The 26218-nt window shown below is 51.2% G+C and overlaps 1 protein-coding gene across 1 annotated transcript in view; it reads right to left on the reverse strand.

Moving 5' to 3' along the window:
- Positions 1-25342, reverse strand: part of dpp3 (dipeptidyl-peptidase 3) — a 30974-nt gene extending 5632 nt beyond the window's left edge. The window contains exons 1-13 of the mRNA XM_060823513.1: positions 25112-25342; positions 22440-22529; positions 19953-20090; positions 18467-18541; positions 16240-16333; positions 14753-14883; positions 11506-11636; positions 10976-11034; positions 8262-8456; positions 6651-6763; positions 5260-5352; positions 4925-4984; positions 2007-2131 (exon numbers count right to left, since the gene is read on the reverse strand). Coding sequence (XP_060679496.1) covers positions 2007-2131; positions 4925-4984; positions 5260-5352; positions 6651-6763; positions 8262-8456; positions 10976-11034; positions 11506-11636; positions 14753-14883; positions 16240-16333; positions 18467-18541; positions 19953-20090; positions 22440-22529; positions 25112-25342 — 1535 coding nt within the window. The remainder of the gene's footprint in view (positions 1-2006; positions 2132-4924; positions 4985-5259; positions 5353-6650; positions 6764-8261; positions 8457-10975; positions 11035-11505; positions 11637-14752; positions 14884-16239; positions 16334-18466; positions 18542-19952; positions 20091-22439; positions 22530-25111) is intronic.
- Between the last annotated feature and the right edge of the window lie 876 nt (positions 25343-26218).

Below are 26218 nucleotides of genomic sequence, written 5' to 3' on the forward strand. Positions count from 1 at the left end.
TCCAAACAGGTGGCAGCTGTTCTGCCCATCTACCAACGTGCCCCAAGGGCATCTGTCCACCTTTGCCCCACCCCCCTCAATGACTCTGGTTCACACAAATGGGTCAATCGCTGTTTGCGGAGCAGGGTTCAGAACCACCGTCCCTCCAGTGTGTGCCAGAGACACTGTTGCTTCATTCCCCAAAGAAGTCTCCATCTGGCCTAGTCAGAGACACTCCTAGTTTGTTCATTCTAACCTGTTCCCGGGAATCCTTCAAAAGCTTTGACCAAGCTGCTCCCGAATTTCTCTCGGATTTCTGGAGAGGGCAGCACAGGTTGGAGAAACCCCCCTTCCTATCTAAACCGACAGTGCATACCCTCCAAGACCAACATAGCGTCAAGGCGTAGTGCCCTGAACCATCCAATAACAGCACAGCACACTAACGTGAGGAGAGTGTGACCTCGCTGTCACTGCGAGGTGGTATTTTGTCCTGCATTTTGTTTGGAAGAGAGGTCGGAAGGCAAGGAATTCCTCGCTGGATACCGCAGGAGTAACCAGCTTGGGAGGCCTTGGCTTCTGGGTTGTGAGGAGAAAGTGCGGACTGCAGATGCTGGAGATCCCAGCTGAAAAATGTGTTGCTGGAAAAACACAGCAGGTCAGGCAGCATCTGGGTTGTAATGCACCCCGAATGGCCAGGCTCCCGCAGATCAGGATTTCGGAGCAGCATCACAACCTGTGGGGCCTCGGGGAAGTGTCAGTGACTACCTCCCGGCTCCTCCGGATGTTAGTCCCCATTCCTGGATTGGAGAACCGCACGGGAGAATCCGGGTCTGAATTTGCCTCTCTCAGTGACAGGGCGTGTTTATGGGATGTTGCATCAATTAATTAGGAATCAGCACTGTATCTATTATTTGAGTAAGTTTTCCGAAAGTTAAGTTACTCTGAATTCCTCTTTCTTTTGGTTGTAATTTAACGACAATGTTTAAATAAATTGTGTTTTGCTTAATGTTGAGTGGTTTGACCCAGTCACATTGCACCTGGAACCCGACACGACACATTTACCATGAAAATAGGAGAACATTAGAGTCTAGGATCGAGTTTAGAGTGGTGCTGGAAAAACACAGCAGATCAGGCAGCATCCGAGGAGCAGGAAAATCGACACTTTGGGCAAAAGCCCTTCATCAGGGCTGAAGTCCAGCTTTTCCAGCACCACTCGAACCTAGGCTCGGATTCCCAGCACCACTCGAACCTAGGCCCGGATTCCCAGCACCTGCAGTCCTCACTTTTGCCTTTTGGAGAGTTTGAGTCTAGGCTAGCGTCCTAGCATGGCTGGCATTGATCTCACTGAGTGCATATCCTGTGCCATATAACCGGTGCCCAATGTAATCTGCAAGCCTTTGTCCCAGTCTTCTCATGCTGGACCTCCTGGCTTAGTGTGATGTGTCTACACTGCTTGCAAACCAAGCTTTTCACTGTACTCTGGCACACGTGACAATAAAAATCACTCAATCGATATTCAGAGGCAGGGTTTGGTTTGATCTGGTCTGGTCCATAACCAGAGAACAGAGTGTCCCTTAGGTTACCAGACTCCCTCCTTGGGGCTCCTTGCAGCATGGACAGAGTGTGAGGGCTGGAGATCAGAGCTGAAGAGTGTGGTTGCTGGAAAAGCACAGCTGGTCAGGCAGCGTCCCGAGGAGCAGGAGAGTCGACATTTCGGGCAGGAGCTCTTCATCAGGGATGGGCAGCTGTGCTTTTCCAGCACCACACTCTTTTGCTCCTTGCAGCACATTGATGATACAATAAAGGACTTTTTTAAAAAACTGTAGAAGTGCCAGCAGGGTAGGAATGACCCCGATGGGTTTGCATAACAATTGGTAGTGATTCCGCGGTTGCCATTAGATCAGCTTCTTTGGGAAAATCCTGGATTGTTACCAGATTCCAATGCGCCGTGCTGGGATTTGAGCCCAGGACTCTGGGCCTGGGGCTCTCCACTACCGACCTGGTGAACCAGCTCAACAGAGACTTACTTCAGGACCTCTCTGTTCAGGCAGAGATACATGCCGACACACTCCGCCCGACATTCCTCATAGCTGGACGCAACCGTGGAAAACTTGCTGTCCCAGGTCTCTCCATGGCTGTACCAACTCTGGATCTGGGGTGGGGGGGAAAAAAAACAACGACGACACAGACACAGACATCGATCGTCAGGAACATTCCAGCGCAGTTTCGGCCTTTTGGCCCTCAATGTTGCGCCACCCTGTGAAACCAATCTGATGCCCATCTAACCTACACTATTTCATTCTCATCCACATGTCTATCCAATGCCCATTTAAATGCCCTTAAAGTTGGCGAGTCTATTCCTGTTGCAGGCAGGTGTTCCACGTCCATACAACTCTTGCAGTAAAGAAATTACCTCTGACATCGATCACCCCTTAATTTAAAGCTATGTCCCCTCATGCTCACCATCACTATTGGAGGAAAAAGGCTCTCCCTGTCCACCCTATCTAACCCTCTGATTATCTTATATGTCTCAATTAAGTCATCTTCCAGCCGCCTTCTCTCTAACAAAAACAGCCTCAAGTCCCTCAGCCTTTCCTCATAAGGCCTTCCCTCCATACCAGGCAACATCCTGGTAAATCTCCTCTGCACCCTTTCCAATGCTTCCTAGAATGCAGTGACCAGAACTGTACACAATACTCTAAATGTGGCCACACCAGAGTTTTGTATAGCTGCAACATGACCTCACTGTTTCAAAACTCAATCCCTCTACCAACAAAAGCTAACACACCGTATGCCTTCTTAACAGCCCTACCAACCTGGGGGGCAACTTTCAGGGATCTGTGTACCTGGACATCGAGATCCCTCTGCTCATCTACACTACCAAGAACCTTACCATTAGCCCAGTACTCTTTATTCCTGTTACTGCTTCAAAAGTGAATCACCTCACACTTTTCCACATTAAATTGCCACCTCTCAGCCTAGCTCTGCAGCTTATCAACGTCTCTTTGTATCCTACAACATCCTTCGGCACTATCCACAATTGTACTGAACTTACTGTCATCTGCAAATTTACTAATGCATCCTTCAACACCCTCCTCCAGGTCATTTATATAAATGACCAACAGCAGTGGCCCCAAAACAAATCCTGATGGTACCCCATTTGTAACTGAACACCAGGATGAACATTTCCCATCAACCACCACCTTCTGTCTTCTTTCAGCTAGCCAATTTCTGGTCTAAATCGCCCTCAATCCCATGCCTCTAGATTTCGTGCAGTAGCCTACCCTGGGGAACCTTATCAAAAGTCTGACTGAAATCCACATGCAGAGGAACCTCGATTATCCAAACGAGATGGACGGGCACTATTTCATTCGGATAACTGATCGTTCTGATTCAATGCCTCTCCTGTGGGACTCGGAGTTTTTGGAAGTTTCCTTTCTCCTCGCTCTGCAGGCCTTGCTCCCTCTCTCTGACTCGGGGCTTGGTTCGGAGCAGACACACCCTTGTGTGAGAGAAGCCTCTCCCCACCGCTGCTTCACACCAATGGGATTGCCAGAGCTAGTGCTTGCGGAGCCCGCTCCCCGTTCAGGAGATGAGGCAGCAGCAACCCCGCTCCCCCCCTTCCCCACCATCCCTCCCCCCAACCCCCCTCACCCCACTCCCTCCCCGACCACCCCCCGCCCAACCCTACCCCTTCTCCCCACTGGGACCCCAGAATGGAACGAACTCTCGGAATGGAGACGACAGCAAGGCCACTTTGGGGAGGGGAAGTGAGTCTTAAAATAACACAGACACACAACGTTTTACTGTAACATTTTAGCAAGTTCCCACTCTGCCCTGCACAGGACAACGGCAGAGAGGTTATCTGGGGAAGAGGGGGGGATTTAGGGTACACCCCTGTGGAGAACTGCAGGGTAAGTGTAGCATCTGGGCCCATCGTTGTCCAGGACTGTTTTCGGCAACATTTCAGTAAGCAGAGTTCACTTTTAAATCATTATAAACTAAAGATGTTGGTGACACCTCTGAGGTAATTTTTTTTATCAGGACTGTGAGATCTTCTTTGGATAAGCGAGGTTCCTCTGTACACCACATCAATGGCTTTACAAAATCCCATGCAAGGACTGCACAAAACACTATATAGGACAAACAGGAAGACAGCTAACAATCCGCATACATGAACATCAACTAGCCACGAAACGACACGACCAGCTATCCCTAGTAGTCACACACTCAGACAACAAGCAACATGAATTCGACTGGGAAAACACTACTATCATAGGGCAAGCCAGACAGAGAACAGCCAGGGAATTCCTAGAGGCATGGCATTCATCCACAAACTGCATCAACAAACACATCGACCTGGACCCAATATACCAACCACTACAGCGGACAGCTGGAACTGACACCTGGAAGCGGCAAGGACAGACCACTACAAATACCGGAAGAAACATCAAAGAAGTGCTTCGCAGGAGGCTCCAGAGCACTGAGGATGTTCCCTAGCCAGGGGACGAAACGTTTGCAACAAGAACTTCCAGCTCGGCGAGCAGAACCACAACGACGGCTTTACCCTCATCCAGCTGTTTCCTCACCACCTTCACAAACTCAATAAGGTTTGTTGGGCTGGGATATCCCACCGAGGTCAGGGGGGATTCAGCGCTTGTCCCCCCCGAGGAACTGACCAAAGCGGGCAGCAGCCGAGGGGATGAGGGGAAGCCGGGTAAATACAAAACAAAGCCAATTAAGGCGATCACCACCAACACCACCACCTTCAGGCAGCCAGAGCCCTACAGGCTAACGGAGGAGTCATTTGGAAAAGGGGGTGGAAGACAGAGTTCAGTCAGGGTGAGGAAGGCCTTGCCCCAGGGTCTGGGAGGAGGTGCACAATCCCAGCTGAAACCATGGCAACCCCCACCCCCTTCCCCACCCCCACACCCCCAGGACTCACCGTCTCACCGGTCTCAGGGTTCACCACGTCAGACTCGAAGTTGAACTTGCCGTTCTTGTCCTAAATGGGGAGGCAGAGAGAGGGGGAGACGGAGAGAGGAAAAAAAAAGGGGGAACGATTACTCTGTGGGGAGGGGTCTCGGCATCAGCCCCACCACGGAGCAGGAGGTAAGGCGGCCTGTGCTTCCCAACAGGAGACTGCCATTCTCCTTCCCACCCTCCCCTCAAACAATTCCAAACCCCATGCCCTTTCCCCAACTGTTCGGTTGCGGAGGGGGGGGGGGCTCGCTGATCAGCAACGTGCCCTACCGGAACATTCCTCAGACAACAACCAACCTGAACAAACAGTTTCCCGCTGCCGTGACCCAGCAGCTCATGCAGGCCAACCTGAACTTCGAAAGATGGGCTCCTCCATTTGATGTACAAATCCTGCCAAAAACAAGACAGGACATCACCATCAGGGCTTACATCACTTCACCGCGTTTCACAAACCCCCGGGGACCTCCCCAACCCATCAATCCGATGGATGGCACGGTGCCTCAGTGGTTAGCACTGCTGCCTCCCAGCGGCAGGGACCCGGGTTCGATCCCACCCTCGGGTGACTGTGCAAACCCCTCACATTCTCCCTATGGGTCCTCCTGGGTTTCCTCCCACAGTCCAAAGATGTGCAGGTCAGGGTGGATTGGCCATGGGAAATTGTCCCATAGTGCCCAGGGATGTGCAGGTTAGGGTGGGTTGGTCATGGGAAATTGTCCCATATTGCCCAGGGATGTGCAGGTTAGGGTGGGTTGGCCATGGGAAATTGTCCCATAGTGCCCAGGGATGTGCAGGTTAGGGTGGGTTGGCCATGGGAAATTGTCCCATAGTGCCCAGGGATGTGCAGGTTAGGGTGGGTTGGCCATGGGAAATTGTCCCATAGTGCCCCAGGGATGTGCAGGTTAGGGTGGATTGGTCATGGGAAATTGCCCCATAGTGCCCAGGGATGTGCAGGTTAGGGTGGATTGGCCATGGGAAATTGCCCCATAGTGCCCAGGGATGTACAGGTTAGGGTGGATTGGCCATGGGAAATTGTCCCATAGTGCCCAGGGATGTGCAGGTTAGGGTGGATTGGCTGTGGGAAATTGTCCCATAGTGCCCAGGGATGTGCAGGTTAGGGTGGATTGGCCATGGGAAATTGTCCCATAGTGCCCAGGGATGTACATGTTAGGGTGGATTGGCCATGGGAAATTGTCCCATAGTGTCCAGGGATGTGCAGGTTAGGGTGGATTGGCTGTGGGAAATTGTCCCATAGTGCCCAGGGATGTACATGTTAGGGTGGATTGGCCGTGGGGAAGTTAGTGGGGGGAGTGTGGGAGTTAGCCGTGGGAAGAGGGGAAGCTGAGAGTTCAGGATCTAGCAGGTGTTGATGCCATGTTAAGGAGCAACCCCGGCCTGGTGTCACCCAACATCGTCAGGAGCCACATGACACCAGGCTATAGCCCAACAGGTTTATTTGAAATCACAGGCTTTCAAAGAACTCCGAAAGCTTGTATTTGCAAAGAAACCTGTAGCCTGGTGTCGTGTGGCTACTGATCTTGACCACCCGGTCCAGCAGCAGCCCCCCCACTCATGGTCAAAGTACTTTAAGAGACTGGAGAAGAGGCTCCTTCTGTCCCCATTAAACAGCGCTCTCTCTCTCACACACACCGCACTGCGGTGAGCACGCAGTGGGGCGTTAACACGCCTACCTTATCGTCCTCCTCCAGAAAGGTCAGCTTCTCCTTCTGCGTGGAGTAGGCCACTGCCAGGACGTTACCCAGCGAGACGTTCTTGAAGCCCACCGTCTGCCGAATATCGTCATCTGGAGGGTTCCGAAAGGAACAGGCCACGGGTTAGAAGTCGGCCGAGCGCCGGGAGACAAAGAGCCCAGGCCTTACCACCACAAGCGGAATGTTCACCGCGGCCTGTCACCGAGAGCGCATCGTCACGGGAGGGAGCAAGGCTCAAGGGGCAATCTAACGGGGGATGGGTCACAATGTCGAAAGGATTCAGTGGGGGGGGGGGGGGGGGGGGAACAAGAGAGACACACAGAGAGACACAGACAGAGATACACACACACACACACACACACACAGACACACACACACACAGACACACATACATACAGAGAGAGAGAGACACAGACAGAGAGACACACACACACAGACACCCAGAGCCGCACGCACAGAGACATGCACACAGACAGAGAGAGCGAGAGAGACACAGACAGAGAGAGACAGACACACACACACACTGACAGAGACACACATACACAGAGACAGAGAGAGACATAACAGAGAGAGAGCGCGCGAGAGAGACACACACACAAACGCAAACATACAGAGAGAGAGAGACAGAGAGAGACACACACACACACACACACACACACACACACACACAGTGTGCACGTGCGTTGGGGAAAGGTGGGGACGGAGGAGGAGGGACACAAGGTCCAGAACAAGTGCCAGAAACATTCCATTTGAGTTGGGCCATTCGTGGGATAATGTGAGGAAGGTCTTTCTGATTCGGGGCAGGGGGTAGTGTTCACCCGGAACTCTCAGAATCATAAAATCCCTACAGTATGGAAGCAGGCCCCCGGAACAGGGAACTCCCTCTCAGTATCCAGCCTCATACTGTCCTTCATTGGACTTTCGAAGCAGGGAGTCTATGTTACAGCTGTACAGGGAGCTGGCGAGGCCGGACATGGGCTACTGGGTCCCCTTACTGGAGAAAGGATAGACTGGCGCTGCAGGGGGTGCAGAGAGGGTGGGGGGTGGTTTACCAGGCTGGTGCTGGAGTGGAGGGGGTTGACGCATGAGTGAACTGGGACTATACTCTGAGGGGTTGGAATCTTAGAGAAACATATAAAATAATGAAGGGAATAGATAGGACAGAAGCAGGGAGGCTGTTCCCACTGAAACTAGAGCCGGGGTGGGGGGAGGAAGCAGGTTTAGGATGGAGCGGAGGAGGAACCCCTTCATCCAGACGGTTGGGAATCTGGGGAATTCTGAGGCTATCTTGCTGAATTTTTTTTAAAAAGGTGAATTAAGGGTTACGGTGCGCAAGTGGAGCTCAGTCCATGATCTTATTGAATGGCGTAGCAGGTTGGAGGGGCCAAATGGCCTACCCCAGCTCCTCCTGCTCTAACCCAGTCCTCAGGGGAACTTCTGGGCTTCAATAACATCACCCCTCAGGCCTCGGGAACTCCGGCGGCTACAAACCCAGTCCGCCCCGTCCTCCTTCCTCAGGAAAGCCCGTTCATCCCAGGAAGGCGACACACAAATGCAGGAGGGCGAGGAGTTGGTGGAGGGGTCACTCACAGTTCGGAATGTTGATGCCGGCCGGAATGCCGCTGCCCGCGAAGGTCAGCACGTCGAGGGAGGTGAAGTCCGGTTTCAGGAAGCGATCCTTCTCAAACTCCTTGGGCCAGGGCAGCTCCGGGAGCAGCCGCTCGGCTGAAGCCACCAGCTGAGCAAACTTGGCGCTCATGTCCTTGTTAACCACAGCCACAAAACCTGGAGGGGAACCAAACACTGACTCGGTTAAACCCAACCGCCAGCGTTAAACAGTGCCCGCTGCCTAATCAGAGGGAGAATCCCGTTCCAGGGGATCTGTGGTAGCCCACCCTCTCGCTGACACTCCACACTGGCCAACATCACAATGACCTAGTCTCAGAACAAACCTGGACAGATTCCCCTTTCCCCAACATCCTTTGTTATCTCAGGGTGACTGATAGCTGCTGAAGCACTTCCTTTTCAAAGTGGACTCTCGGCTGGATTTCAGAGAGACTGCAGCTAATTAGCGCACACGCACACACGGGAAGGGGGACCCACATCATGTGGGTTTGGGGCTGCTGGGTGAGGGGTAAAAGATTGGACTCCGTGCCCCGGGGAGAACACGCCTCCCCCCTGCACTCCTCTCCCAATGGCAGCTGTGAGACCCTGTATACACCCTCTCCCTCCGACAGCGCCGCACTCCCTCAGCGCTGACCCTCCGACAGTGCGGCGCTCACTCGGCGCTGACCCTCCGACCGTGCGGCGCTGACCCTCTTGACAGTGTCCACTCAGCCAGCGCTGACCAGCCAACAGCGCGGTGCTCCCTCAGCGCTGACCCTCCAGCAGTGCCTGCGCCCTCAGCGCCGACCCTCGGACAGCAGGTTGGGGCTGCTGGTGTGGGAAATGGACTTTAAGTCAAACATACAGCAGTTCTCAGTTACTCACTACCAAAGCTAACAAGACAATTAAAAGCATATCTGCAGAATTTGTCAGACGCCTGAGACTGAGAACTGGATCCACAAACACAGCGGTAAACCATACCAAAATAAAGGAAATAACCATCAGCTGGCGGGGGGGGGGGGGGCTTGGTGTGACCTCCCAGTCCAGTATGACTTTAAGGCAACCCATTTATATTTTAAACCATGTTTCTTCTGTTTTTGGTATCAGTAATTCATCTTGGGATTTTCGTGCCTAATGTTGTCATGTATTTTGCAGTGACTTTGACAAATACACGGGCAGCACATGCCATCCCTGACGGTAGGGAAGGAACAAAGGTAGGCAACGATCGCCAATCTGGGCAGGCGACAAGACATTCGCTTTCCTGCTTCACACACCTGCAAGAATGTGGTCCTTTCCGCCTGGGAAACAGGCTCGGAACCAGGGGCTGGTTTACCACTAAGGCAGCTTTATGGTGCTGTATCCAGGCGAAGGCTGGCTTTGTGTGGAAGACTAGTTTAAGGTGGCTGAACACCATAACAGGTGCCAGGGCAAAGGCAAGTAAACCCATCTGGCAACAACCCCCAGGGGACAGGGGATTGGATTAAACCCCCTGGCAACAACCCCCAGGGGACAGGGGATTGGATTAAACCCACCTGGCAACAACCCCCAGGGGACAGGGGATTGGATTAAACCCACCTAGCAACAACCCCCAGGGGACAGGGGATTGGATTAAACCCCCTGGCAACAACCCCCAGGTGACAGGGGATTGGATTAAACCCATCTGGCAACAACCCCCAGGGGACAGGGGATTGGATGAACCCCGCCTGGCAACAACCCCCAGGTGACAGGGGATTGGATTAAACCCACCTGGCAACAACCCCCAGGGGACAGGGGATTGGATTAAACCCCCTGGCAACAACCCCCAGGGGACAGGGGATTGGATTAAACCCACCTAGCAACAACCCCCAGGGGACAGGGGATTGGATTAAACCCACCTAGCAACAACCCCCAGGTGACAGGGGATTGGATTAAACCCCCCTGGCAACAACCCCCAGGGGACAGGGGATTGGATTAAACCCACCTGGCAACAACCCCCAGGGGACAGGGGATTGGATTAAACCCCCTGGCAACAACCCCCAGGGGACAGGGGATTGGATTAAACCCCCTGGCAACAACCCCCAGGGGACAGGGGATTGGATTAAACCCCCTGGCAACAACCCCCAGGGGACAGGGGATTGGATGAACCCCGCCTGGCAACAACCCCCAGGCGACAGGGGATTAGATTAAACCCACCTGGCAACAACCCCCAGGGGACAGGGAATTGGATTAAACCCACCTAGCAACAACCCCCAGGGGACAGGGGATTGGATTAAACCTGCCTACAACTTCCAGGGGACAGGGGATTGGATGAACCTGGCCTGGCAACAACCCTAGGTGACAAGGGATTGGATGAATATGCCTGGCAACAACTTCCAGGGGACAGGGGACTGGATGACCCTGTCTGGCATCAAGTACCCCACTGTCTGTGGTGACAGAGGGGTGGGTAAGACTGTGACACTGGTTGAGTGTGCAAGCATTGGTGTAAGTGACACACTCCATACCATAAGTGTCATCAGCTTAAGAGGGTCAGGGTGATGAACTGACAGGATGGAGTGAACTCTCTGACCATGGAAGTGGTCTTGCTCAGTGGGTCAGTGAGGATGTACCCAAAATGACTGGTGTTACTCCATCACAGTTCTGTGCAGGGCTGTGCTGTACTCGGAGATCCGGGATAACGGAACGCAAGCAAGAAGGGGATCTCTTGCAGCCCACACTGTTACCTTCAAACTCCCCTCGCGATCCGTAAGGGTCTCGATAACTTTCGATGAAGCCGATGTAGCTGCAGAATCAAAACGTAACAGTTAGTCGGACCGCAACAGCGAGCCCTCCACAGGTCCCCGACGCCTCACGTTTCCGTTCTTCGCCTGACCCCGTATCGGGAAAAGAGAGGCCTGCAGATCAGAGTCGAGAGAGTGGTGCTGGAAAAGCACAGCAGGTCAGGCAGCATCCCGAGGGGCAGGGGGAAATCGATGGCGGGCTTGTGTTTGAAACGTCGATGCTCCTGCTCCTCGGATGCTGCCTGACCTGCTGTGCTTTCCCAGCACTCTGATCCTGTATCATCTGTCTCAGATGGATTTTCCACGACCAGCCTCACTCTCCCTCCTCCCTGTACCCTCTCCCAGCCAGGGATTCGGATATAAAAAAGCACCAGCGAAGTTTGCCCTGGTTGAACAAGTAGCCAGAAGCACTGAGTGGTATACCCCGGGGGCAGGTGCCCACCAAGGGGCAGAGTCAGCAGGCGATCACTCACCTCTCTACGATGGGCCCCGTGTCTTTGATCCAGTGTTTGGAGCCCTCCTTATGAGCATCAATGGAACCAGTAGTGAAGCTCCGGATGTACTGGCCCAGCATCTGCACGACGTTGGGAGAGGCTGCATACTCCTGTCGAGATAAGGGGCTGACAGATGAGTGGCACAGATAGATTGTCCAGGGTCAAACAGTCCGTAGGGAGGGAGGGAGGGAGGGACAGAGTTTGGGTTGACTGGGCATTCGGATGAATTTCAAACCTATTTTACTCAGGATCCTAGCGGTCACGTTATTGATCACTGTGAGCAGATCGGAACTGAGCGCATGCTGGTCCTGGCCTTGCCAACGTGCACATTATATTAACAAAGCTGATTTGAGCGCACTGGGCTGGGATGAAAAACAGAAGAGCTCATTTCAAGGCAGAGTGCGTTCCTTCTGGAAGGAACGCCGAATGACCAGGAGGCAGGAGGAGGTGATGGCCGAGTGATATTATCGCTGGACAGGAGTAATGTTCTGGGGACCCGGGTTCCAATCCCACCACGGCAAACGGTGGAATTTAAATTCAATAAAAATTTGAAATCAAGAGTCGAATAGCAACCATGAATTCATTGGGGTTTGTCAGAAAAATCTTTCTGGGTCACAAATTCCCTTTGGGAAGGAAACTGCCGCCCTTAGCTGGTCTGGTCTACACGTGACTCCAGACCCACAGCGATGGGGTTGACTTAACAGCCCTCTGGGTAATTAGGGAAGGGCAATAAATGCTGGGCTCAGCCAGTGACACTCGCATCCCGTGAATGAATGATAATTTGATTAGATTAGATTAGATTACAGTGTGGAAACAGGCCCTTCGGCCCAACAAGTCCACACCGACCCACCAAAGCGCAACCCACCCATACCCCTACATTTACCCCTTACCTAACACTACGGGCAATGTAGCATGGCCAATTCACCTGATCCGCACATCTTTGGACTGTGGGAGGAAACCAGAGCACCCGGAGGAAACCCACGCAGACACGGGGAGAACGTGCAAACTCCACACAGTCAGTCGCCTGAGGTGGGAATTGAACCCAGGTCTCTGGCGCTGTGAGGCAGCAGTGCTAACCACTGTGCCACCGTGCCTTATTTGGTTTAAAACCCACGATTTGATGCACCTAGCGTGATGTGGAACATCCAGCTGCCTGGTGTTCAGAAAGTGTCTGAGGAACAGGCTGTGCCCAGGACAGGGGAGAACAATAAAAAACTCATCAAAAATGTAACCCCACCGAGGGGTAGTTATTTTACACTTAGTACAAAGCAGAGTACTTTGCTCATTTATTTTTCAAACCTCACACAAGGCATGAGTAATTGTAAAGTTTTATGGTTTATATAAAAATGCAACAAACAAGGTCATTAGTTATGAGTGTAGATGAAGGGTGTTGGAAAATTTCTAGCCCGCTGACGTGGAGCAGACTGACTGGCAAAGCTCATCGTGTTTATTCCTCGATTTCTGAGGAAACTTCCACAAGCTGGGTTAGTACATCAAGTTGCTCCCTTAAGCAGGAGCAACTTGATGTACTTTAAGTCGCCTTATAAGAATTGGAAGGGGGTTAAACCGCGTACCTTTGACATTTTCACGTGGGCCATTAAAGTGGACGCCATGTATGGAGAAGCTGGAGGATTTTAAACGTTAGGCAGGCAGCTGGAGGGGAGTGACCATCACCAGCACAAACCCTCAGCCCAAGCTAAACACCTTCTCAGTCACACCCACCAACCCAAGGTGAAAGGACAATGCCTGGGCACCGATGTGACAATGCTGTGGCTTTAGGAAGTGTGTTTTGCTCTTGGCTCAGAGATCGGCAGACAGGCACTGAGCAGTCTATGAGGAGCTGAACAAGTTGTGAGGCTTTGAGCGTCTTTTTCTTTTAAGAAAGTGCAAACAATAGAAGCAGCCTGTATGGGTGTGGTCAAGCTTCCATCCACAGTACCCAGGACTTGGAGGTTTCCGCAGCAGTTGGAAGAAGTGGGAAGCAATTTTTCCCTGCCCTGATTCCAGCCAAAAGCTGCTGCTGGATTGCGTATGAACCAAAACCAATGTGTAAACTTGCTAAGGGGTGTGTGTATGGGACATTTCTACATTGGAACAGTTAATTAGTAATAATTACTGTATCTGTTATTCTGTTAGGTGTACAAGGGGGAATGAAATTATTCCAAGTTCTCCTTTCTTTTGTTATATTTTAACGATAGCGTTTGAGTGAATTGTGTTGCGTTTAACAAAGTAGTTTGACCGATCAACTTGCACGTGGAGCACAGCAACTTACATGTACGTTTAAAAGAAGAGAAAGCTAGCAACTAGGCTACCTTCTTAATATGGAGACAGCGAGGTCTGCAGATGCTGGAGGTCAGAGTTGAGAGTGTGTTGCTGGAAAAGCGCAGCAGGTCAGGCAGCAACCAAGGAGCAGGGAAATTGACGTTTCGAGCCGCAGCCCTTGATCTCTCATTCCTGATGAAGGGCTCCGGCCCAAAACATGGATTCTCCTGCTCCTCAGATGCTGCCTGACCTGCTGTGCTTTTCCCGCACCACTCTCTCAACTACCTTCTTAATATACTTCGTGGGGATCAGGTCTGGTCCATAACAACTGGCAAGAAGGGACACCCTCCTTGGGTCAGAGAGGCACAGAGTAGGACTGATGCCTCGATGACTGATATGTCTCCTTTGCAACAAGATGGGGCACTTCCACGTGGACTGTAGGTACAGAAAAGCAGCATGGCACAAAGATAGTTCAGATTAAAGATGCTCCCCTAGCACCTAACAGAATGGGAGTGCAGGATTACCTATTGCAAGGGGAGCCAGGAGGTTGTCCCTTAGATACTGAAGTGAAGCCACTGGAATTTGTGGAGGTTTAGTATCAAGGGGAGAAACATTCTTGTTCACTCCTCCAACAAACCCAGCAAACAAACCAGGGTTTTGAAACACAACAGGGCAGTCCAATCCTGGATGAAACCATTAGCAATGGGAGTTGTTCCTGCGGGAATTGTTCCTCGTTCACCTGTCGAAGGAGTTGATGCTCTCCGGGTAATGGTTTGGATGCTGCAGAGTGATGACCGTGATAGATCTTGCCAAACGTCCGACAATTATTGTAGCTAAAGATGATCAGCTTTTTGTTCACGTTCAGCGTCTAAAACAATGCTTCAATACAGAGAAGCCATTTTTGTGCACACCAGGGAAGATTTCCCAGAGATACTCGGTCCTGCACGGTCAGTCAATAACTCACCTTGGCTTTCTCAAGATTCTCAGCCACTCTCTTCATCAACGGGGAGTAATCACCGCGAACCACCCTGAACATCACTCCATCAAACTCATAAACCCCACACTTGTTGTCTGATTCACCCTCCGCTGGTACATCTACAAGACATGGGTCAGATTAATGCAAACAGCAAACAACATGAGGGTCACCCAGCAAGGGGGGGTGGGACAAATAACAAAACAAATCCTTACATGACAAATTTTGAATAAAATGTTAAGCAAAGAGAAAGAAACAGTTTAAATGTCTGCCCTGCATAACACTGGGATACATTACCAGTGGGGATGGGTCTGTCCCTGTATAACACTGGGGTACGGTACTGGTGGGGACAGGTCTGTCAGTGTATAACACTGGGGGACAGTACTGGTGGGGACAGGTCTGTCCCTGTATACCACTGGGGTACAGCACTGGTGGGTACAGGTCTGTCACCATATAACACTGGGGTACAGTACTGGTGGGGACGGGTCTGTCCCTGTATAACACTGGGGTACAGTACTGGTGGGGACAGGTCTGTCACCGTATAACACTGGGGTACAGTACTGGTGGGGACGGGTCTGTCCCTGTATACCACTGGGGGACAGTACTGGTGGGGACAGGTCTGTCACCGTAGAACACTGGGGTACAGTACTGGTGGGGACAGGCCTGTCAGTGTATAACACTGGGGTACAGTACTGATGGGGACAGGTCTGTCAGTGTATAACACTGGGGTACAGTACTGGTGGGGACAGGTCTGTCACTGTATAACACTGGGGGACAGTACCGGTGGGGAAAGGTCTGTCCCTGTATAACACTGGGGGACAGTACCGGTGGGGACAGGTCTGTCCCTGTATAACACTGGGGGACAGTACCGGTGGGGACAGGTCTGTCCCTGTATAACACTGGGGGACAGTACTGGTGGGGACAGGCCTGTCAGTGTATAACACTGGGGTATACTACTGGTGGGGACGGGTCTGTCCCTGTATAACACTGGGGTACAGTACTGGTGGAGACGGGTCTGTCCCTGTATAACACTGGGGTACAGTACTGGTGGAGACAGGCCTGTCAGTGTATAACACTGGGGTACAGTACCGGTGGGGACAGGTCTGTCACTGTATAACACTGGGGGACAGTACCGGTGGGGACAGGTCTGTCACTGTATAACACTGGGGGACAGTACCGGTGGGGACAGGTTTGTCCCTGTATAACACTGGGGGACAGTACTGGTGGGGACAGGCCTGTCAGTGTATAACACTGGGGGACAGTACTGGTGGGGACAGGTCTGTCCCTGTATAACACTGGGGGACAGTACTGGTGGGGACAGGCCTGTCAGTGTATAACACTGGGGGACAGTACTGGTGGGGACAGGTCTGTCCCTGTATAACACTGGGGTACAGTACTGGTGGGGACAGGTCTGTCAATGGTGTGTATACTAACAGTGGAGCATCTGAAGAAAGTTTCCACATGGTTGAAGCCCTTACCATCCTTCATCACAGAGGCAAGTCTGACCTCATACAGCAACTTGCCATCAGCTCCCTCGGTTTTAAACAGCCGAGTATTGTAAGCACTGATATCCTGAGGGGGAGAAAATGTAAGAGAAATTATTCCATGAATGCTTTGCATTCCCTGAGAAATTGTTCCTGCTTTCACAATACTCCCTCCCCCAGCAGTTGGAGGGTGGGTACAGAGAACAAGAGAGAGTGTGCGCTGTCCTGTTGGTCCCACTAACCCCTGTAGCCTTGTAAATGTGCCTCTTCAAACGATCCAATGCCCTTCTGAAAGCCTCAGCTGAACCTGCTTCTTGTACATGCTCAGATCCCGCACTTTCCAGATCCTGACCCCTTGCTGGCAGGGATATGGAGGGCTGAACGGCCTCCTCCTGCTATGTGAGCATTCTAGGATTCTGTGCCGATTACGTATCGGAGGGTCCGAGATCCAACACTGTCGCTTCAGCCAAGCCCTTTTATCACAGGCTCTTTGGGGCTATTTGTATTAACCAGCCAATACCAAGTCCTGATTGTGAGGATCGAGACACAAAGGCCTTTGAACTTGTATCGAAAGGTGGTGACCTCTCCAAGGGTGATTAAACAAGGAACCCAACAGAACCACACAAGTTAACTCCACTGGCTGTGCCGGAGGGGTTAATTATCCCAGAGCCATAGTCATAGAGCACGGAACGGAAACAGACCCTTCAGTCCAACTCGTGCATGCCGACCTGATATCCTAACCTCATCTCGTCCCATTTACCAGCCCTTGGCCATTATCCCACTTGAAGAAGGGCTTATGCCCGAAACATCGAATTTCCTGCTCCTTGGATGCTGCCTGACCTGCTGCGCTTTTCCAGCAACACATTTTCAGCTCTGATGCTCCAGCATCTGCAGTCCTCACTTTCTCCTCGAAGAATTTATCCCTCCAAGCCCTTTCTATTCATATACCCATCCAGATACCTTTTAAATGTTGTAATTGTACCAGCCTCCACCACATCCTCTGGCAGCTCATTCCATACCCGTACCACCCTCTGCGTGAAAAAGTTGCCCCTTAGGTCTCTTTTATATCTTTCCCCTCTCACCCTAAACCTATGCCCCTCTAGTTCTGGACTCCCCCACCCCAGGGAAAAGACTTTGTCTATTTACCCTATCCATGCCCCTCATGATTTTGTAAACTCTACAAAGGTCACCCCTCAGCCTCCGACACTCCAGGGAAAACAGCCCCAGCCTGTTCAGCCTCTCCCTGTAGCTCAAATCCTCCAACCCTGGCAACATCCTTGTAAATCTTTTCTGAACCCTTTCAAGTTTCACAACATCCTTCCTATCGCAGGGAGATGAGAACTGAACACAGTATTCCAAAAGTGACCTAACCAACGTCCTGTACAGCCCCAACATGAAAATATCGACTGCAGGTTTTCTGTATTGCCCAGTATTGATCTTGTCAAAAAGCAAGGATTTGGATAATATTCAAGATATTAAATGGTTATGTCTATCAGTTGCTCATGGTACTTTAGTGACATGATAAAGACACATGTCCCATACCAATCAGGCACAAGACAGCTTCCAAAAGATATTTGAAAGCTGTGCTCATTTCCACTTCCAATAGCAGGAGGCGCACTCCCTGCACGTGTTCAGTTACAGATGGAGACCCTCAGCCAGCAGCAAGGGAACAGGCTGGTTTGACACAGAAACAACAAAACCCAATTTGCACACATTCGCTTCCTAGCAGATCCTGTAGTTAGTCCACCCTTCATTTGGTCACAGGATTCTGACTGAACGGTGAATGTACACTACCCAGAAACCTCAGCGAATGAGGTCTGACAGCCACAATCTCAGTGACCGGTGTTATGGCTCAGTGGCCTACTCCTGTCCCTCTTTCTAATCTTCAAGGCGGAGAACGTGACATTTAGTTTTGGGATACCTTCTTCAGGAAGATAAAGATTCAAAACAGGTTTAAAACATAATACTGGGATGAGGAGCCCCATTAAAATCCTTGAACTCGTTGTCTCTAAGCCATGTTGACTACAGCACTTCAAGATGGCGGCTAACGGAGCAATGAGGGACAGACAATAAATGCTGCACAAGCAACTCCCAGGGTTTATTACATTTGTTCACAAAATATGTACGAGTTGAACCAACCCCAGAGTACAGAAAAGCTCCTGCACAAAGGCTGCCACCAATAAAACTCTGCGACAGGTCCCAAGCAGAAACATTCACCCACCTTCGAATCCAGAAACTTCTGTGCTAGCTCAGCATCCTTCAGCGCACAGTTACCAGAGAAATAGGTGGTGATGCCCTGGAGGAAGGAGGATTGTTGGGAGAGTTTAACGTCAAGTTACCAATTACCCACCACACCCAACACAGAAGGAGCTGCCCACTAATAACAGCTGGTCTCAGCTGGGCCCACTGACGGCCTTCAGGGAGGGCAGCTGCCATCCTTACCCGGCCCGGCCCAGCCCATCAGTAACTCAACACCCACAGCAACGGGGTTGACTCTGAGCCATAAATGGCGCCCACATCCTGTGATAGAATAATAGTAAATGCATTTAAATTGTGCCTTGAAATGTTCTAAAACACCCACGATGATGGACAGATGGTTAAAAGCTGATTATGTCACAGCACTGAACCAGAGGACAAGATCTTAGACCGAAGTCAAGGAGGTAGGCTTTAACGGAGCACTGCTTCATGAACTAACAAAAACAGACAACAGTTGAGGAAGAATGGGCAAGAGGGAGAACCGTGATATGAAAACACTTCTTTTTTAAAATTGAATTTTGAGTTGAAAGGACGGAGGAGATACTTGGACCTTTTTGTTTTGAAAAAAGCATAACTAAAAAGGATAACCTTTCAAGTCACATCTTGGAAGTGACAGGGTCAAAGTGAGTAGGTTCAGACGGAGTTCATGGAAGCCACATGCCTGGGTTCACGGCTTTGTTTTGAATACGGTTCGTTCGGTTGAGGTAGAGCTCAGACAGAGAGCAGGTAAATGTAGGGAAATGGGTTGTGCTTCGGCGGGTCAGTGCGGACTTGTTGGGCCGAAGGGCCTGTTTCCACACTGTAAGTAATCTAATCAAACTAGATTAACCATCGTGGAAGGATGATGCCAGGGTTGGAGAGCTGAGCTATAGGGGAGAGGCCAAAGAGGTTGGGCTGTTTTCCCTGGAGCCAAGGAGCTGAGGGGTGACCTGACAGAGATTTATAAAGTCATGAGAGGCACAGATAGGATGTATTTTCCCCAGGATGGGGGAGTCAAAACCAGAGAAGCAGAAAGTTTAGGGTGAGGGGGGAAAAGATTTAAAAAGGGGCCCAAGGTGTAACTTCTTTCACACAGAGGGTGGTACGTGTATGGAAGGAGCTGCCAGAGGATGTGGTGGAGGCTGGTACAATTACAACATTTAAGAGGCGTTTGGATGGGTATATGAATAGGAAGGGTTTGGAGGGATATGGGCCGGGTGCTGGCAGGTGGGACTGGATTAGGTTGGGATATCTGGGTCAGACTAAAGGGCTTGTTTCCACGCTGTATGCCTCAATGTTAGGGGGGAGACAAAAAGGAGGGTGGGAGGACCACGGAGTGGATTGATCCGACGGCCAATGTGCCTTTTAGCCAGGACGTTGTTGTTTTTATATTCTCCTGCGGAGAGCCATACCTCGCCTCGATGGGAAAGCCAGCGGGGGGTTTGTGCACCCTTGACTGAAAGTATCCTTACCTTCTCTCCAAGACCCAGCTGCTTCTGTCTGTCGTCGAGAGAGAAGATGAGCTGACCGCACACCCTCCACAGGCACTCGATCTCTCCTGGCTTCTGTTTGTAGGCTGCGCTGTTCCACACCAGCGCTTTGAACTTCTCCTGCGTGACACAGAAGAACAATTGTGGGTAGGGGCTTCTTCCTCAGGAGGGGAGGAGGGGGTGAGGGGGAGATACAGTGTGCAAACGCTAACTGCTCACACAAGGCTGGACTTACACTCGACACAGCCTCACCAGCAGTTTAAGGAAGTGGGGAGGAGTGGGCCATTCGGCCCCTTGAGACCATTCAATAGGATCATGCTCCTTATAGGGAACAGTGTAGGAAAACCATACTGAGGTGGAACACCACTCCAGGCCCTGTTGGAATAGCCAAGCTCAAGGGGCCGTGTGGCCTTATACTCCTCGCTTTTAGGTTCCACTTTCCTGCAGAAACCCTTCCATCCCCAAAACCTCTTGCTCTCCCCACTGCCTTGAATCTGCACATTGAATGAGCATCCAGAGTCCCCTGGAGTAGGGAATTACCAAGGTGGATTGGCCGTGGAAATTGTCCCATAGTGCCCAGGGATGTACAGGTTAGGGTGGATTGGCCGTGGGAAATTGTCCCATAGTGTCCAGGGATGTGCAGGTTAGGGTGGATTGGCCGTGGGAAATTGTCCCATAGTGTCCAGGGATGTGCAGGTTAGGGTGGGTTGGCCATGGGAAATTGTCCCATAGTGCCCAGGGATGTGCAGGTTAGGGTGGATTGGCCAGGGGAAATTGTCCCATAGTGCCCAGGGATGTGCAGGTTAGCCAGGGGAAAACACAGGATTATAGGGATAGGGCTTGGGTGCGATGCTCTTTGAAGGGTCGGTGTGGACCCGATGAACCGAATGGCCTGCCTCCACACTGTAGGGATTCTACAAGGATTGGGAGCCAGCTTAATCCCCCTCAATTCCTCCATCACTCTGCAGTATGACAGCGCGGGTGAATGAGAGGGAGTGGACCTCAGTGTCCCTAGCCTGCTCTGATATTTAGCGAGATCACAGCCTCATCCCCCGCGATCACCTTTCAAGTTTGTTTATTGAGCTTCTCTCCAAATCGGCCAGAGGAATATTCCAAAGGTGCTGCTCCCACCACCTTCCGAAAGAGAATGCTCAAGGATCATGGACTCAGAGAGAAACGGCGTCTCCTCAATGCCATCTCGGAACTGAAACTGGGACTACAAATTCAGGATTCTCCCACCAGAGATCTTCATCAAAACTTCCAACATGTCTCCATCAAGTCCCCTGTTACCCTCAACTCCAGAGGATACAAGCCCAGTCTTTCCTCAGAAGACTCTGGTGCGGCCGCATCTGGAGTATTGTGTGTGGTTTTGGTTGCCATACTATAGGAAGGACGTGGAGGCACTGGAACGAGTGCAGAGGAGGTTTACCAGGATGTTGCCTGGCATGGTAGGAAGATCGTATGAGGAAAGGCTGAGGCACTTGGGGCTGTTCTCATTGGAGAAAAGAAGGTTTAGGGGTGACTTGATAGAGGTGTACAAGATGATTAGGGGTTTAGATAGGGTTGACCATGAGAACCTTTTTCCACGTATGGAGTCAGCTATTTCGAGGGGGCATAGCTTTAAATTAAGAGGTGGTAGGTATAGGACAGATGTTAGGGGTAGGTTCTTTACTCAGCGAGTCGTGAGTTCATGGAATGCCCTGCCAGTAGCAGTGGTGGACTTTCCCTCTTAACAGGCATTTAAACGGGCATTGGATAGGCATATGGAGGAAAGTGGGCTAGTGTAGGTTAGGTGGGCTTGGATTGGCGCAACATCAAGGGTCGAAGGGCCTGTACTGCGCTGTATTTTTTTTTCTATGTTCTAAAACAACACACTCATTCCAGGAATTAGTCCCCCTCGCTGGCACTATTTTCCTGTCCACGTTTTATTTTCCACTTGGATTAGGAGGGAGACAGCGTTTGGGGAAAATCCAACTGGACTGGGGCTTGGTCCCAAGACGCGGCTGAAGAAGCAGCACTCCAGACAGTGCAGCTCCCCCCTCTGCGCTGCCCCAGGGCAATTCCTGTACAGGCTCGCTCCTGTTGGAGCCCTGTGGGACGGCCAGCATTTGTCACCTTTTCCTCAGTTCCCCCCTGGAGATGGGAAAGCAATGGTAATCCCATTGGATTAGTCACCTGGGCTCTGCCGCCCTAACTCCACACCCACAGCAACTATTACCTGCCCAGCGACCCACCCTGTACGAGGGGCAGTTAGGGAAACAAATACAAGTCCTACTGTCAACCCTCACATCCCAAAGGCAAACAGAAACATGGGGTGGGGGTGGGTGAGCTGTTCTCTTCCATATCACTGTAGGCACACCCGGAGAGTGATGTCAGGGTGCCCCATCCACTAGGACACTGGAGCACGGCTGCACCTCACATTCAACAGGGGAAGGGGAGGGGGTTTTAACACCGTCTTTAACCTGGTACCTGAGGTAGGTTAGGCACAAACTTGGTGTCTCCGAATGACTTGTAGTTGCCCATGTTGGAATAAACACCCGCTGCATAGACAAGGAATGCCTGAAACAGAGAGAGGAAACACCACACACTCAAAAAACGCCAGAACTTACCACGAGTAACCATCAAACACACCGCGCTCCCGCAGGAGTGAATGAAGGAATTAACTTCATTGTCACACGTACAAATGGTTACAGTGGAAAGTTTACACATCGCCACCTACAGCACCATCTTAGGGACCCAGGTACAGAATAGAGAATTTTTTTCTTATAGATGATTCCCTACAGTGTGGAAACAGGCCCTTCGGCCCGACAAGTCCATAACAACCCTCCAAAGAGTAACCCATTTCCCCCTGACTAATGCACCTCACACTATGGGACAATTCCCCACGGCCAATCCACCCTAACCTGCACATCCCTGGGCACTATGGGACAATTTCCCATGGCCACTCCACCCTAACCTGCACATCTTTGGATTGTGGGAGGAAACCGGAGCACCCAGAGGAAACCCACGCAGACACGGGGAGAACATGCAAACTCCACACAGTCATCCAAGGCAGGAATCGAAGCCAAGTCCCTGGCGCTGTGAGGCAGCAGTGCTAACCACTGAGCCACTGTGAAGAACAATTGTCACATTACAGTGATACACCTTACTGGGAGGGGACTGCGCTGCATCAGGTTAAAGCAGAATTCTCAACAGAAGCACAGAAGACAGGTAGGCCTTGAGGCGGCCATTTGGCCTACTGTGCGTGTGTCTAGTTCATCTAGTCCCACAGCGCTGTAACCCTGCAAATAACTCATCAACCGAGCCTGCCCACATCAGACTCTCACAAAGCCAAGTCCAGTTTACTGTCATGGGAACAGTGGGCCAATGGGTTGTGTGCTCCAAACATTCTAAGATGGGGTCTTCATTTTATGCCTCTGTCCCTGATCAAGTTGGGCCTTGCTACAGCACACCCCAGGCTTTCTGGTCCAAGACAGCCAATGTTTTCGGAGACATTTTAAGGACAGCCTATTCCGAACGTTTGCGAGATAAGGAGTCGTCGGGACTTTGGAACAAGGGGTGCCGTTGGGGATGGGGGATCTGGGATAGTCTGCCCACAAAATCCAACAGAACCACAGGGTCGGGTAACTGCAGCAACAGTTCCTGAAGGAGTTAATCGTCCCACAGATATCAAGTCACATTGTGCTTTCAGCTCTGAGGCAGAAAGTGAAACTGAGGCGAGGATTAGTTTTCTGGAGCAGAACGATGCGAGGTGGGGTGAGGCCAACCACAGCAGTGCTGGCGAGGAGTCAATAAGACGACTGGGGATGAATTACACAGAGAGGTTGCACCAATGGCAGTAATATTTACAACGTTTTTGTGAATAGAACAGCAGGTTTGGTGAGACTTCAGCTGACAGGCTCAGACAACATCTCACTCACGTCAAGCTACGCCAGACAGGTCAAAGTGACTAGCCAGACCCCTGGCTCCGTTACAGACAGCCTGGGCTGATATAATTACATGGGAGCTTGCTATGTGCACATTCGCTGCCACCTTCTGTATGGCAGTGACTGCAGCTGATTGGCTGCGCAGTTTCAGGATGTCTTGGCGTGGTAGAGGGAACGGTATGAACAGAAACGCTGTTTATAGACAATAGGTGCAGGAGTAGGCCATTCAGCCCTTCGGGCCAGCACCACCATTCGTTATGATTATGGCGGATCATCCACAGTCAGTATCCTGGTCCTGCTTTATCCCCGTAATCCTTGATTCCACTATTTTTAAGAGCTCTATCCATCTCTTTCTTAAAAGTATCCAGAGAGTGGGCCTCCACTGCCCTCTGGGGCAGAGCATTCCATACATCCACTACTCTCTGGGTGAAGAAGTTTTTCCTCAACTCTGTTCTAAATGGCCTACCCCTTATTTTCAAACGGTGTCCTCTGGTTCTTGACTCGCCCATCAGTGGAAACATGCTTCCTGCCTCCAGAGTGTCCAATCCTTTAATAATCTTATACGTCTCACTCAGATTCCCTCTCATCCTTCTAAACTCAAGTGTAGAAGCCCAGTCCCTCACATCAGGAGGGGTTCTTGAGGCTGAGGGGAGGGATATCTAGATGGAGGGAGGTGAGAATAGTCGGGAAATGCAGGATTTTCAAAATGCACAAACTAGTTTTATTAAAAACTGCTGAGGTAACAGAATACAGGGTGGGGACTGGGGAGAGTCTGGAATAGTCAATAAATCAAATCAAAGTGAGATTTTAATAAGGTCACAATGTTCACTGTTCACTGGAGGCACTCCTGCAAGGGTTTGGCTGATTCACTGCTTCCTTATTCTAAGGAAACCATTGTGGCTGACTCCCAGGCTGGGAATCCAAGTACGTTTGGTCACGTTGATAGAGCAGGATCACACTACAAGCCTTAGCTCAGGACACGAGGGTAACTCTGAATTGTAAATAACACTCCCTCACCCAAAGGCATTTCAAACAAGCACAGAGCATTGGCGTGTAGCACCCATCTCCTGCACACCAAGGTCCTGCTCGTCTTACAGTCTTCTCAAGAGCAAAAGGGCACCTTGATTGCACTCTGCTTTGATGGGTCCAGCTCACATTCTGCAGGGACACTCGATGGGTCAGGGTTGTTTCGGGTTGGAGCACACCCTCCGTTACCCCACTCTCTCTTCTGCACGTCCTGACCAAGTCCCTCTCTCCCATCACCCCCCCGCTGTGGTGGGTCCCGGCCTGCTCTCTCTCTCGGCTCAGCGTGCGAGTGGATCGTGCCTGGGCGTATTCCCAGAGGCCGATGGAGGGATGGGGAAATTGGAGAGGCTGCAGTTCCTGCAGCAGCGATGGACAATAGTATCTGTGGCAGCAGAATCGAGACAGGCTGCCGAGACCCATCACGTTCCTGGTGAACGGTTTATGCCCGAAACATCGACTCTCCTGCTCCTCGGATGCTGTCTGACCTGCTGTGCTTTTCCAGCACCACACTTTTTGACTCTGATCTCCAACACCTGTTGCCCTCACTTTCTCCTCATCAAAGACTGTTGGACTTCTAAGTTATTCCTTTATGTTCCTAGTTTAAACTACAACAGACTTTAATGTACACCATTACCTACAGTCAGTCCTGACATAACATGTTAGTTCTACTCTTGTGTTATAAGAAAATCGTGCAGTAGCTGCGCCATTTAAACCAATGGGACGTGAACTGCGTTATGGCTAAGGAAAGTTCACGTTCTACAGATAAACTCTTCAATCACATTATAGCAATTCACATTGAACAAACATGCATTAAAGCAGAAGTGACTGTATTTCTTTACTTTTCTACCATGCTCCGAACAGTAATGCTTAACTTTTTAATTCTCGTTTCTCTCACTATTTCGTACCCAAATGTTTTTCCTGCCTTGGTATCCAAGATGGCACACTGTTTGGCAATTTTTCACTGTTCACGTGAAAATAAAATCTAAAAGCCTCAGTGCTAAGTGTCGACCCCTTCTTTCGGAGTCAATCCTGTGCTACCCGGGGTCGCCTGAGTGGGGATATTGGGGTCTGCTTCACTGTTGTTACCCTGGGAGTCTCCCGGAGGTTGGCTGGGGACGGAGCTGAATCTCAGCGATGACAGCCTCCACGCTGGGCAATTTGCTCAGGAGCAGGACACTGCTGTGGGACTGCCCTTCCTCCCACTGGGTTTGGAGGATCTGGCAAAGGTAGAGGCTCTCCGACTCTTGGCTGCCTGGGAAAGCACGGCCCAGCCCCAACAAGGTCTCCAGCCATTCG

Source organism: Hemiscyllium ocellatum, unplaced genomic scaffold, assembly GCF_020745735.1.
Source record: "Hemiscyllium ocellatum isolate sHemOce1 unplaced genomic scaffold, sHemOce1.pat.X.cur. scaffold_848_pat_ctg1, whole genome shotgun sequence".
Lineage (NCBI taxonomy): Eukaryota > Metazoa > Chordata > Chondrichthyes > Orectolobiformes > Hemiscylliidae > Hemiscyllium > Hemiscyllium ocellatum.